The 14,032-nt window shown below is 37.4% G+C and overlaps 1 protein-coding gene across 4 annotated transcripts in view; it reads left to right on the top strand.

The window, feature by feature from the left end:
- LOC124359397 (rap guanine nucleotide exchange factor 2) overlaps positions 1-14,032 on the top strand; it is a 483,874-nt gene that overhangs the window by 346,607 nt on the left and 123,235 nt on the right. For all 4 annotated transcript variants that reach the window (XM_046812105.1, XM_046812108.1, XM_046812104.1 and 1 more), the window contains one exon: positions 11,883-11,958. In XM_046812105.1, coding sequence (XP_046668061.1) covers positions 11,883-11,958 — 76 coding nt within the window. The remainder of the gene's footprint in view (positions 1-11,882; positions 11,959-14,032) is intronic.

The raw sequence follows: 14,032 nt of genomic DNA, 5'->3' as shown, positions 1-14,032 counted from the left end.
AGTGGTATTATGCTGTAGACTGTAGAGCACTTGTACCGCTATACTGGCTGAGCGCAGTGAGAGCTTCCCGCGCCGGGATTGTTCGTTTTCAGTATTGGTTTTTCATGTCAGTAATGTCATATCGCTTTTGGGACGAGTGCAGGTTTTCATGTGTTCAGATCACACAATATTCGCTACTCATCCATTACTCTATACGTTGTTTAGAGGACAATATGTACGTTCATTTCAGTGACATTCGTTTCTATTTATACAGTTTGTTAAATAGTCACTTCCCCACTCACTTTAGCATTTTTTTTTTCAACTGAAAAAGGTTTTGTATTGCCCTTCTAGTATTGTTATAACATATTTTGGAGTATTTCAATTTTATACAATATCTTTCACTTTCATCTAAAAAAAGGCAAATAGAAAAAAAAAATACTACAGGAGGTAATACTATCAGTGAAATTTCGAATGTTGAATCCTTTAACATCAATGTCATTTGTTTTATTCTGCGAGAAATAATTAACCGTTATATTGCCAGAGTCGACGCTTTCTGTGTTGTGCTTCGAGTGTGCTCTGTGTTAAATAAGCTTAACTGTCCAGTTAAATAAGCTTAACTGTCCAGTTAAATAAGCTTAAAAAAGCGAAGTATATCTTGCATTTGCACAATGCAATTATCTGGTTATGTCAATTCTTATCACAGTTTTGGAAATAGTCAAGTAAAGTGAAAATAATCCGAACCATCTGTGCTCTGAAACATTCCCAACAAAAAATGTGAACATAAACTTAGTTACGTATGCGGAGTTTGGATAGAGAGTTGGCTCTACAAATCAAGCTCAAAACAATATCAACAGTTACAAAAGTAGTATGATATATTATACATACTTAAAATATAAATAAATGAAACACATTGTTAACTACACAAACTATTTGAATTATTGAATTATTTGAACGAAATTAATAAATTAAATACACAATTTGGTAATTTTTATTCTCATTTGCACTTAACGCCTCGCCACTGACAAAGGGACACTGCTCCGCCTATTTTGGTGTGTGGAAAACCAAATTTACTCCAACGCCAACTTTAGTACGAAGTCTTAAACTGATAACGCATTTTCAAAAACTGCTTTAAAAGTTGTTGGATGTCGGTAGTGTTGAAATGAAATTGCTCTAAGTTTAATAAAACGTTAAGATATTTCATATTATCTTAACAATAGCTATACGTCACATTAACTCACATTATGTTAATTGTAGCTTGGAATGAAGTATCAGTTCTAAATTATGTAAGCTTTACCCCTCCCCCCCAATACGTTCTGCAGGCTAGTCCTGTGTGTGTCTAGGCTATTTAGAAGCGACAATTAATTATGCGATCACTAAGGCCGAAGCCAGTGTTTTCAGATTCACTGGGCACTTATTAATTAAAATATATATTATTCATTGCAGCATTGTTAGTTGTATTGTAGTTTTTATTTTTGCCGGAACAGTATTGTTTATATACACACAACGAAGCTACGATGGGAAGGATCGATTCAATGTGAATGTTGAGTTTATGGAGTTAACCTTCCTCTTAGTGTAGCGTCTGGTATCTGAAATTGTGCACCTGATGAGACAATAATAATACATTTTCATTTAGTTTATACTACATGTTGTAGTCTACGTGACGAAGACTTCTTTTGGATCTCTTCAAACAAACAGACTTCAGATTCCGGGTCTGTGACAGCGTCAAATCCCAGACGCTGCACTAAGAGGGAGGCGAACTAGAGTTCTCAACTCAACATTCACAGTACTGTATGTCTTAATCAGTTGGGCGGCCAGTATGATCAAGCAGCAGAAGTACATTTAATAACTTGAAATATTGTAATACAACTTTTTATAAGGTACTAATGTAACTCAGTATAACTTATGGAATATTGCGTAACTCTCATTATAACAAAGTGCATAGAGTATCCAAATTGAAAATTCTTAAAAGTTCAGTTTTTTACAGTTTATGACGTTTTACTCGTATGAGTTTAACGTTACACTAAACTGTAGTGTGAAAATAAAAACTGTACAAATGCTGTACGTAGATGGTGTATAGTAGCTGTGACGTCATAGCCGCTATCAGAGATGCTGAAATAACGAACAGGAACTGCGAGCCGCGGGGCCGCGCCGCGCGTATCAAATACCGTCGGTAAAGTTCGCTCGCTTTGATGTGCATCGCTCAGTGGCTGGGGGAGAACGTTGGCTTTGGTCGTCTTTTGATGTTAAAGCCACTTTATGCACTACATCAATTCGGTTATGGAAGTCGAATGATGTTGTTTTGTGTCTGTTTATTTATACACTCTCAAGTAATATTCTGTCGTATTGCTCATACATACTTAACTAAGTTTTAATGTAATGTATTTCGCTAAACCTGATTAAATAACATAACAGTAAAAAGTTGAAATAAGTTTTCTAAATTCTCTGAATCGTCGGATCCTATGATCAATACTGGTAAAGTTCATACTACTCGTTCAGAGTGGGTACATACTGGAAGTTCCTGGGAAGTTCCAAGATGTGGATTGGAAATTGTTAGTGACAACAGTTGTCACGGATATATTCTCAGTGGAATACATTGCTTAACAATTTCCGTACTGGCAAAATGGTGATATGAATTATTCCTAAGAGTGGGTGCATACTGCTCGTGTGCCTGGAAGTTCCAAGATGTGGATTGGACATTGTTAGTGACAACAGTTATATATTCTCACGGATATATTCTCAGTGTGAATACATTGCTTAACAATTTCCGTACTGGCAAAATGGTGATATGAATTATTCCTAAGAGTGGGTGCATACTGCTCGTGTGCCTGGAAGTTCCAAGATGTGGATTGGACATTGTTAGTGACAACAGTTGTCACGGATATATTCTCGGTGGAATACATTGCTTAACAATTTCCGTACTGGCAAAATGGTGATATGAATTATTCCTAAGAGTGAGTGCATACTGCTCGTGTGCCTGGAAGTTCCAAGATGTGGATTGGACATTGTTAGTGACAACAGTTGTCACGGATATATTCTCAGTGGAATACATTGCTTAACAATTTCCGTACTGGCAAAATGGTGATATGAATTATTCCTAAGAGTGAGTGCATACTGCTCGTGTGCCTGGAAGTTCCAAGATGTGGATTGGACATTGTTAGTGACAACAGTTGTCACGGATATATTCTCAGTGGAATACATTGCTTAACAATTTCCGTACTGGCAAAATGGTGATATGAATTATTCCTAAGAGTGGGTGCATACTGCTCGTGTGCCTGGAAGTTCCAAAATGTGGATTGGAAATTGTTAGTGACAACAGTTGTCACGGATATATTCTCAGTGGAATACATTGCTTAACAATTTCCGTACTGGCAAAATGGTGATATGAATTATTCCTAAGAGTGAGTGCATACTGCTCGTGTGCCTGGAAGTTCCAAGATGTGGATTGGACATTGTTAGTGACAACAGTTGTCACGGATATATTCTCAGTGGAATACATTGCTTAACAATTTCCGTACTGGCAAAATGGTGATATGAATTATTCCTAAGAGTGGGTGCATACTGCTCGTGTGCCTGGAAGTTCCAAAATGTGGATTGGAAATTGTTAGTGACAACAGTTGTCACGGATATATTCTCAGTGGAATACATTGCTTAACAATTTCCGTACTGGCAAAATGGTGATATGAATTATTCCTAAGAGTGAGTGCATACTGCTCGTGTGCCTGGAAGTTCCAAGATGTGGATTGGACATTGTTAGTGACAACAGTTGTCACGGATATATTCTCAGTGGAATACATTGCTTAACAATTTCCGTACTGGCAAAATGGTGATATGAATTATTCCTAAGAGTGGGTGCATACTGCTCGTGTGCCTGGAAGTTCCAAAATGTGGATTGGAAATTGTTAGTGACAGTAGTTGTCACAGAGACATTGTCAATGGAAGCCTTCGGAGCGTTAGTGATTACATTCGCTTCATAATTTCCGTACTGGCACAATGCTGATGTGATATTCCTCAGAGTAGGTGCATATTAGAATTTGTAAACGAACATTTCATATTGTAAAGTGAAGAAAAAGGAGAAGAACTAAGCTAATGTTTACTATGTTTATGACACCAAACGCCTTATTAGTGATGAGGATTTTGAAGTTCGCGATGTGTAGCTCTAAGTGAGATTTAACATGTAACATAGTTCTTTAAATTTAAGAATTAAACGTATACTAACAAATCTAGTATTTGTCCGCAGCTGAAGAATTTTGTTTTATGTATATATATAGTATTTTAAACTAATAACTTTTTATCTTAATATCATGAGAGGTTTTTTATCTTTATTTATTATTTACTTCACTGCCTAGTACAACTTGTTTTGCTTCTAGTGGGGCTTTGAACATATTTGATTATCTATTACAAGTAATTGGATGTAATATTGCTATAAAATATTTTAATTGAACTTTAATTGAAACCTAGTAATTCAGATTATTTAGAACATGTCAAGTAGTTTCTCTCTCTTATTTACGCTAGTTTAATTATATATCCATTCTATTCTCTTGTTATTTGTCATGGCAAGTTTCCATTATACAGACTATTATTCAGATTATCAATAAATTCACTTTGTGGTCTATTGGAGGGAGGAATTACATTTACCATTTGTCAGTGATCGTGAAGTCTAGTCCTTGCCGTGTACTTTAAAGTAAAGAGGAAATAATGGACCCCCTTCTCATCCCCTCCCCCTCGGCCATAGCGGCACTTAAGGTACTTCTGCAATACTCGTGTGGATATCCTGAGATAGGTAGGGAGTTGTGATTTTTGTTAGGGATTCAACTTAAAATTGAAACTTCATTGTAAAAGTTACAAATAGTTCCATTTTTATAGGCATAGTTGTAAAATGTTTAAATAAAAAATGCCAATGCTTCTCACTTTTATAATATAATAAATTATATGATTCTTTTCAGTTGCAGTCTACACATGGATGTTGTGTAATAATTTTCTATGGAATAATTTGCAATCTAGACTCCTTGCGAGTAACTTCCTGCTAAACTGTAGGCGTATCTATATACTCGATTTTGTGAACCCCTCTCGGTTTCATTAATACATTCCATATAATTTCTCGTTGTTGAATATTTTTTTTATATATTATATGGGAAATAAATATACCTACAGACAGTTGACATTCAGTTATTCCCTAAGGCGAGCAAACCCAAGGTTGCGTTAGTGTATGTTTACAACTAAGTTTAATGTGGGAATACAAGTTAGCAGCGACACGACTGAGGGAGCAACAGTTGTGGGGGTGGACAGAGGGTTGTGAGGTGGTTCTCAAAGTGCCCCTCCCTACATCCCCTCCCCACACCCTCTCATTGCTGTGTTCCATAGCGAGTTCCAAAAATAATTGTCACGGCCCTACTATGTGGCCTGCAGCCATTACTTCAGTGTTCTCTTTTTGCCTCTGTTATTTTTTCGGTCGATACGCTTGTTTGTACTTTTTACTCGTGAATCTAACATCAGCTGAAACTTTACATTCGTGTTGCTTTTTTGTTCCTTTGCTCTCATACCAAACTTGACCTTGATATTGCGTTCCGCGCCATAAAACAAATTATTTTAAATAATGCTCTCAAGTTTCCGCTGTTTATAAAGATCCACCAGCTGGCGTTCACAACTTATGAATAAAAACGAGAAATAAAACATTAATAGTTCTGTCCGTTCGTTTGTGTTTATGTTACGAGAAATAGTTATAATCTGTATTTAATTTATCCCTCATTTTGTTACGATGTTGGAGAGGATTAAAACTGAGTACATTTGCCATGTTAAGTGTTTAAAAATGATATCCCTAGAATATTTTTAACTAAGTATAATTTTAAGATCTGTATTTCGAACATTCCTACCAAATTCACTGCTTTTTAAGGAACATTATAGATTATCACACTTTAATCAGGGAGACATTACCGACAATTTGTAACCAATCAAAGCTTATTATTGCTGTAATTTTATGACTAATGACATAAAACATTACATGCAATCCACACTATGTAGCACGTAATTGTAGCATGTTCCCTACTCGTGTTTGCAACGAAATCACTTTACTTTTTATACTAATATACTTCTATGGACCTAGTATAACACATAATATTTTTTAAACAGTGGTCGCTGCTTTTATTTACGAGATAACTAAAACTATTCGTGGTCATTTCAGCAATTTCGTCATGTGCGTATTATGTGAGCCTGCAAACAAGTATTGACCATGAGTTAGAGTTTCGCAAACGTTACCCTTTTTTATTCCTGTTGATATATAACTTAACTAGTGATTCGTGGTCTCTTGAGGTGCGAAAATCTAAATGCTAGTTAATCTATTTTATAACGTTGTGTAAACCTATACAGGTCGATTAAGAACATGACACAACAAACATTGTATTAAAGTAGACACATTAAGGTTTGAAAAAAGCGTCAGTGGAAGTAATTGAGTACAGTGGATTTAGAATTAAATTGATAAAGAAGGATGAATGAACATTTTAGAGAGTTTTGTTTGGAGGAAGTAACAGTGTCCGATAATACAAACTGTAAATTCAAGGTATTATTATTATTATATTCATCCCCATCCCTCTTTTCCAAATTTCCAATGGTAATAATAGCCAGAGTCGAGATGTGGTTCAAAGAACAGATGGTGTTCTGATATAGAGAATGAGGCTGTGGCTTTTTTTTTGCGGTAGTTAAACCCTGAACTCACATCGCGAGATTGGTTGCCACCCGTCCCCCTAGCTGACAGTATCCCTTATAGCTGGTACAACATTGTATACTTGTCAGCTGTACAGTTTGTGTGATGTGGCACTCTCTGTCAGCAGACCAAGTCATAGTAGGGTCTGATATATTATGTCTGCTTTATGTCTGCGGAAGGTAAGCCTTGCACTCACTTCGCGAGATTGGTTGCCACCCGTCCCCCTAGCTGACAGTATCCCTTATAGCTGGTACAACATTGTATACTTGTCAGCTGTACAGTTTGTGTGATGTGGCACTCTCTGTCAGCAGACCAAGTCATAGTAGGGTCTGATATATTATGTCTGATTTATGTCTGCGGAAGGTAAGCCTTGCACTCACTTCGCGAGATAAATTGTTCTGGCAACTATGATTGCAGAGTAATTATGGAACGTGAAGTTTAAACTTTTATATAATTCTCCTCAATTTATTCCTACTCAGATTTGGTTACTTTGTTTGTATGTGTAATTTTAATAATATCAACATGAAAATGTTACAACGATAGTAGGACAGGTGGCAAACTCTTATAATTTGTGTAATCTACGTCTTTACCAGTCAGATTGTTCATTTTAATTAAGTTTTTAAATATTTTGTATTATTTTGTCCCTAGAGAAATTACACATAAACTATAGAGAAATACGAAGTGTTTAGACTGGTGAACAATCCTGTTACACATGACCCAGAGATCAACAGCGGTATCTTAATGACGAGATTGCCAAGAATTAATAAACACTATCGTAACACAGATGTGATTTAAAATGTTATTTTTATAACTTTAACCATTATTGAATTGGATTTGGAGTACAAATATTATTGTCCGTATTAACAAAATGTCACATGTGAAATGTGAACAGTGTGCCATTAATGTTAAATAATTGTATGTACAGTGTATATGTAAAATATAAACGGGATGTTGCATACATAGTGTTTTAGGAAAAGTAGTGAATGTCAGTCACTTTGAATTGAACAAGGGAGTTAATTTTTATACGTAACAAAAATTTACAAGAACACAAAGTTATGGTAGTGAGGTAACAGGTTCATATTACTTTTCAACTTCAAATGGTAATTACGTATGTTTCATCATGAAGGTTGTTGCACACGATGAGAAAGCATGTCATTATCCTGTTGGGTTGTTACCGTCAAGCTGTAACAAGTTCATATTACTTTTCAACTTCAAATGGTAATTACGTATGTTTCATCATGAAGGTTGTTGCACACGATGAGAAAGCATGTCATTATCCTGTTGGGTTGTTACCGTCAAGCTGTCAAGCTTACAAGTTCATATATACTTTTCAACTTCAAATGGTAATTACGTATGTTTCATCATGAAGGTTGTTGCACACGATGAGAAAGCATGTCATTATCCTGTTGGGTTGTTACCGTCAAGCTGTTACAAGTTCATATTACTTTTCAACTTCAAATGGTAATTACGTATGTTTCATCATGAAGGTTGTTGCACACGATGAGAAAGCATGTCATTATCCTGTTGGGTTGTTACCGTCAAGCTGTTACAAGTTCATATTACTTTTCAACTTCAAATGGTAATTACGTATGTTTCATCATGAAGGTTGTTGCACACGATGAGAAAGCATGTCATTATCCTGTTGGGTTGTTACCGTCAAGCTGTTACAAGTTCATATTACTTTTCAACTTCAAATGGTAATTACGTATGTTTCATCATGAAGGTTGTTGCACACGATGAGAAAGCATGTCATTATCCTGTTGGGTTGTTACCGTCAAGCTGTTACAAGTTCATATTACTTTTCAACTTCAAATGGTAATTACGTATGTTTCATCATGAAGGTTGTTGCACACGATGAGAAAGCATGTCATTATCCTGTTGGGTTGTTACCGTCAAGCTGTTACAAGTTCATATTACTTTTCAACTTCAAATGGTAATTACGTATGTTTCATCATGAATGTTGTTGCACACGATGAGAAAGCATGTCATTATCCTGTTGGGTTGTTACCGTCAAGCTGTTACAAGTTCATATTACTTTTCAACTTCAAATGGTAATTACGTATGTTTCATCATGAAGGTTGTTGCACACGATGAGAAAGCATGTCATTATCCTGTTGGGTTGTTACCGTCAAGCTGTTACAAGTTCATATTACTTTTCAACTTCAAATGGTAATTACGTATGTTTCATCATGAAGGTTGTTGCACACGATGAGAAAGCATGTCATTATCCTGTTGGGTTGTTACCGTCAAGCTGTTACTCGGGTGCCCGCCAAATGATGCCAGATGATATCTGGTTGAGTTTGTGAGAGAAAGCAATTCAAGCTTTGCGAGTATTCACTAGAGCAAACTGTAATGAAAGTGTTCAAATCTTGGTAGTGTCCCGAGTCATTAGGTGAATCGCCAGAGTGAAACCACAAATGCAAATGCGAGTTGTTGTTAGTCTTATTTTAATTATAGAACTACTAAACGTTGATTTACACATTAAACCGAGGGCTGTGGTAAACGTTCACCTGTGAAGTATAATCTAAGAAATAATAATTTAAGATTGCTTTTCATTAGTAGCGCACTATGTAGAGGTATATTTGGATTTCTTAATATAGGTATGTTGGTTTATTGTACAACTTTGTGTATTTACACAATCACGACGAAATAGATAGTTCACCGATACACCTTATTAGCATTACCAGGTTGAGAATAATTATTTTGATCTAATGGTGAGCCAGTACTAAAAGATATTGTTTGGATGTACGTTTCATCCATCTCACATTTTAATAAAATAAAATATAGCAGTTTGGTGTCGGTGTCATTCTTCCTCCATTACCATCAGTGTTTTCTTGTGAACTGACAGTTTACCAAGTAGAAACATTGTTATACTTGTGGTAGTTACAGTGCTATACTTATGTACGCTGCACGTGCACAAATGAAATGAATGAATGAATAAAATGTGAATGTAACCCAAAAAATTTAATATATCAGCGTAATATTGAATTAGCATTCGGCTCTTGCAAATAAAGGCTTAAACGTATTATCCACGTAAAGTAATTCTTATTGGAAAATTCGCTGAATATTTTTCATTAGTGCACATTGAGGTTTTAATAGTATCCTTACATTTAAAGTACCAAACTGATACATGAAAAATGGTTACAGTTTCGGCAAGCAGACAGGAGGCAGCGCTCGCCGGCCTAACGAGTTGAAACATGGTAGTTACAGTGTTATACTTATGTACGCTGCACGTGCACAAATACTCACTGAATGTTTGGTGTTACAGTTTCGGCAAGCGGACAGGAGGCAGCGCTCGCCGGCCTAACGAGTTGAAACATGGTAGTTACAGTGTTATACTTATGTACGCTGCACGTGCACAAATGCTCACTGAATGTTTGGTGTTACAGTTTCGGCAAGCGGACAGGAGGCAGCGCTCGCCGGCCTAACGAGTTGAAACATGGTAGTTACAGTGTTATACTTATGTACGCTGCACGTGCACAAATACTCACTGAATGTTTGGTGTTACAGTTTCGGCAAGCGGACAGGAGGCAGCGCTCGCCGGCCTAACGAGTTGAAACATGGTAGTTACAGTGTTATACTTATGTACGCTGCACGTGCACAAATACTCACTGAATGTTTGGTGTTACAGTTTCGGCAAGCGGACAGGAGGCAGCGCTCGCCGGCCTAACGAGTTGAAACATGGTAGTTACAGTGTTATACTTATGTACGCTGCACGTGCACAAATACTCACTGAATGTTTGGTGTTACAGTTTCGGCAAGCGGACAGGAGGCAGCGCTCGCCGGCCTAACGAGTTGAAACATGGTAGTTACAGTGTTATACTTATGTACGCTGCACGTGCACAAATACTCACTGAATGTTTGGTGTTACAGTTTCGGCAAGCGGACAGGAGGCAGCGCTCGCCGGCCTAACGAGTTGAAACATGGTAGTTACAGTGTTATACTTATGTACGCTGCACGTGCACAAATACTCACTGAATGTTTGGTGTTACAGTTTCGGCAAGCGGACAGGAGGCAGCGCTCGCCGGCCTAACGAGTTGAAACATGGTAGTTACAGTGTTATACTTATGTACGCTGCACGTGCACAAATACTCACTGAATGTTTGGTGTTACAGTTTCGGCAAGCGGACAGGAGGCAGCGCTCGCCGGCCTAACGAGTTGAAACATGGTAGTTACAGTGTTATACTTATGTACGCTGCACGTGCACAAATACTCACTGAATGTTTGGTGTTACAGTTTCGGCAAGCGGACAGGAGGCAGCGCTCGCCGGCCTAACGAGTTGAAACATGGTAGTTACAGTGTTATACTTATGTACGCTGCACGTGCACAAATACTCACTGATTGTTTGGTGTTACAGTTTCGGCAAGCGGACAGGAGGCAGCGCTCGCCGGCCTAACGAGTTGAAACATGGTAGTTACAGTGTTATACTTATGTACGCTGCACGTGCACAAATACTCACTGAATGTTTGGTGTTACAGTTTCGGCAAGCGGACAGGAGGCAGCGCTCGCCGGCCTAACGAGTTGAAAACATGGTAGTTACAGTGTTATACTTATGTACGCTGCACGTGCACAAATACTCACTGAATGTTTGGTGTTACAGTTTCGGCAAGCGGACAGGAGGCAGCGCTCGCCGGCCTAACGAGTTGAAACATGGTAGTTACAGTGTTATACTTATGTACGCTGCACGTGCACAATACTCACTGATTGTTGTTTGGTGTTACAGTTTCGGCAAGCGGACAGGAGGCAGCGCTCGCCGGCCTAACGAGTTGAAAAATGGTAGTTTACAGTGTTATACTTATGTACGCTGCACGTGCACAATACTCACTGATTGTTTGGTGTTACAGTTTCGGCAAGCGGACAGGAGGCAGCGCTCGCCGGCCTAACGAGTTGAAACATGGTAGTTACAGTGTTATATACTTATGTACGCTGCACGTGCACAATACTCACTGATTGTTTGGTGTTACAGTTTCGGCAAGCGGACAGGAGGCAGCGCTCGCCGGCCTAACGAGTTGAAACATGGTAGTTACAGTGTTATACTTATGTACGCTGCACGTGCACAATACTCACTGATTGTTTGGTGTTACAGTTTCGGCAAGCGGACAGGAGGCAGCGCTCGCCGGCCTAACGAGTTGAAACATGGTAGTTACAGTGTTATACTTATGTACGCTGCACGTGCACAATACTCACTGATTGTTTGGTGTTACAGTTTCGGCAAGCGGACAGGAGGCAGCGCTCGCCGGCCTAACGAGTGTTTCGTCTTGGAGCCGTCCGAGATGATTGTGGTAAGTCAATCTCTACTTTTTCCGTAGCCTACTATTGTGTAACGGACATAGACTATGCTTTTTCCAGCTCTAGTGGTTAGGCTGTAAGAATGTACATGAAATAAACAATATTAGTAGTTTTAAAGTCATAGGATGTTGATTTGTATGAGTTTATTAAACGCACTGTGTACAATACATTGGTAGGTTAGTATTTATTGCCTGCTTATCAGTTTCAAGTTAATATACCAATAGAGAATATATATTCTCAATTTCAGCTTTTTATATTCTGTCCTGTGATAAGAAAAGTAAAGTTTTTCCAATGTGACAATATTGTGATCTTTAGGATTATTACAATTAGCTGATTACGATTGTCATATTGTGTTATAACGGTTGCTGGCAATCTAAATCTGTAACCAGTCAATACCAGAATATTACAAGATGGAGTCCTGACACTATGACGTCACAAGACCCGTCCTATCGCTCTGCTTCATTAGTTGGGAATAAAGGAACCTCGACATCATAATGGTTAATAGTTTTCATTTTGCAGTTGAAGGTATTTTGCCTTTTTAATAGTAGTTTTGGTTTAAAATAGGTTATATTTTCTATTAACATTAGATTTTAAAGTGGCATACATAGTTTGTAACAGGCAATTAATAACAGATGATTCGTCCGCTTATAATTAATCCCCTGGGATAAATACGCGAGGAGTAATAGGTATACAGCTGGTCGAATGGGTAATGTGACGTAGCAACTGCCTGGTCCAGATAACCTAACGATAACCCATCGAAAGGTTGCGTGATACCTTTGGATGTAAATATGACCAAAAAATACCTGAGTGCATGTAAATGTTTCCATGCACGAAATGGGAGACCAATTAGTACTAAAATTTAAGAAAATGTATTCTTACAAGCAAATGATTGCTACTTATCATAAGGTTTATTTTAAGCGTTGCAAAACTTGCTAACGAGTTACTGATCTACTACTAACTCTTTACTTGGCAGTACATAGTGAGTTAGTCGCACTAATAAGAGTATACAGATTTAGGGTAATATATCTGAATAAATACATGATATGCAAAAGTTAAGTAATTCATTATTTTAATATATATTTCTTAAGCAGTTTGTATTATAGGCAAGTAAAATTTATATTACCCCTCACAAGAAAATGCAATTACTTCACTGTTTATTTCCTGGATATAATGTACTCATCGTGGTGAATACAACTCGACAATATACTCAACAACTGGACAATTTTATTAAAAAGTTTATTTAAACCATACGAAGAAAAATGTTGACAAGAGTTGGTTTTCCAGTAATCAAATCTCGTTACCACTTGTTCTATTTGTGTCCTTTTCTTTCTTGGTATGTTGTTCGTATTGTGTGTCTGAATCGATCCGTTTGTCTTTTAGTTCACCCTCGTAACGACAACTAATAATTACCTACGATTTTATTAGTTTCATGGTAGAAGTCTAAGAATGAATGCCATAGTAGCTGATTGAAGTTTACTCCCCATCGTTGTAACTGTACAAGTGTCGACGGATGTAAGATGTAGCAACCCTAATAGCATCCTCGACATTAGTGCGAGTAAACAACTATCAGATGGAACTAATAAATGCTTCACTTAGAATGAAATTGTCTCAAATTTAATAACTGCTACAAATATCCTTTACGAGTCAGTCAATTTCAACAGGCTATCAATATTAGCAGGTATATTTGGAATTAGCCGAGTACAAGAACAAAAATTCCTTTGGAGAGGATTTGGCTCTTGTTCGTGTTTGCGTACTTGGAGAAAGTTAGGATAAACTTTTGTTCGGTGAGTTTTTCAAGAGAATTTTTTCGTAGTGCAGCCCGCGATAACTGCAACAGTATTAAACACTGTCATAGTTGACACGGATTAAAATCAGTCAGTAAATGATTAAAACTAACTTTAAAGTGAGAGGGAAAACATTCTGGAGTAGTATATTTGATATAGTGTAATGCGGTAAATAATATGTGTCAAAGGGTTACAGATTTGGTCAAATTAAATTCGGCTGTTTTGAACATGGAAACATTTAGTTTAATGTGAGGTCCAAGGCGGTATAAGGATCTGTGCTTTA

The sequence above is a fragment of the Homalodisca vitripennis genome, chromosome 4 (assembly GCF_021130785.1).
Source record: "Homalodisca vitripennis isolate AUS2020 chromosome 4, UT_GWSS_2.1, whole genome shotgun sequence".
Lineage (NCBI taxonomy): Eukaryota > Metazoa > Arthropoda > Insecta > Hemiptera > Cicadellidae > Homalodisca > Homalodisca vitripennis.
The sequence above is the reverse complement of the archived record's forward strand: the minus strand, read 5'-3'. Positions and strand labels throughout refer to the sequence as shown.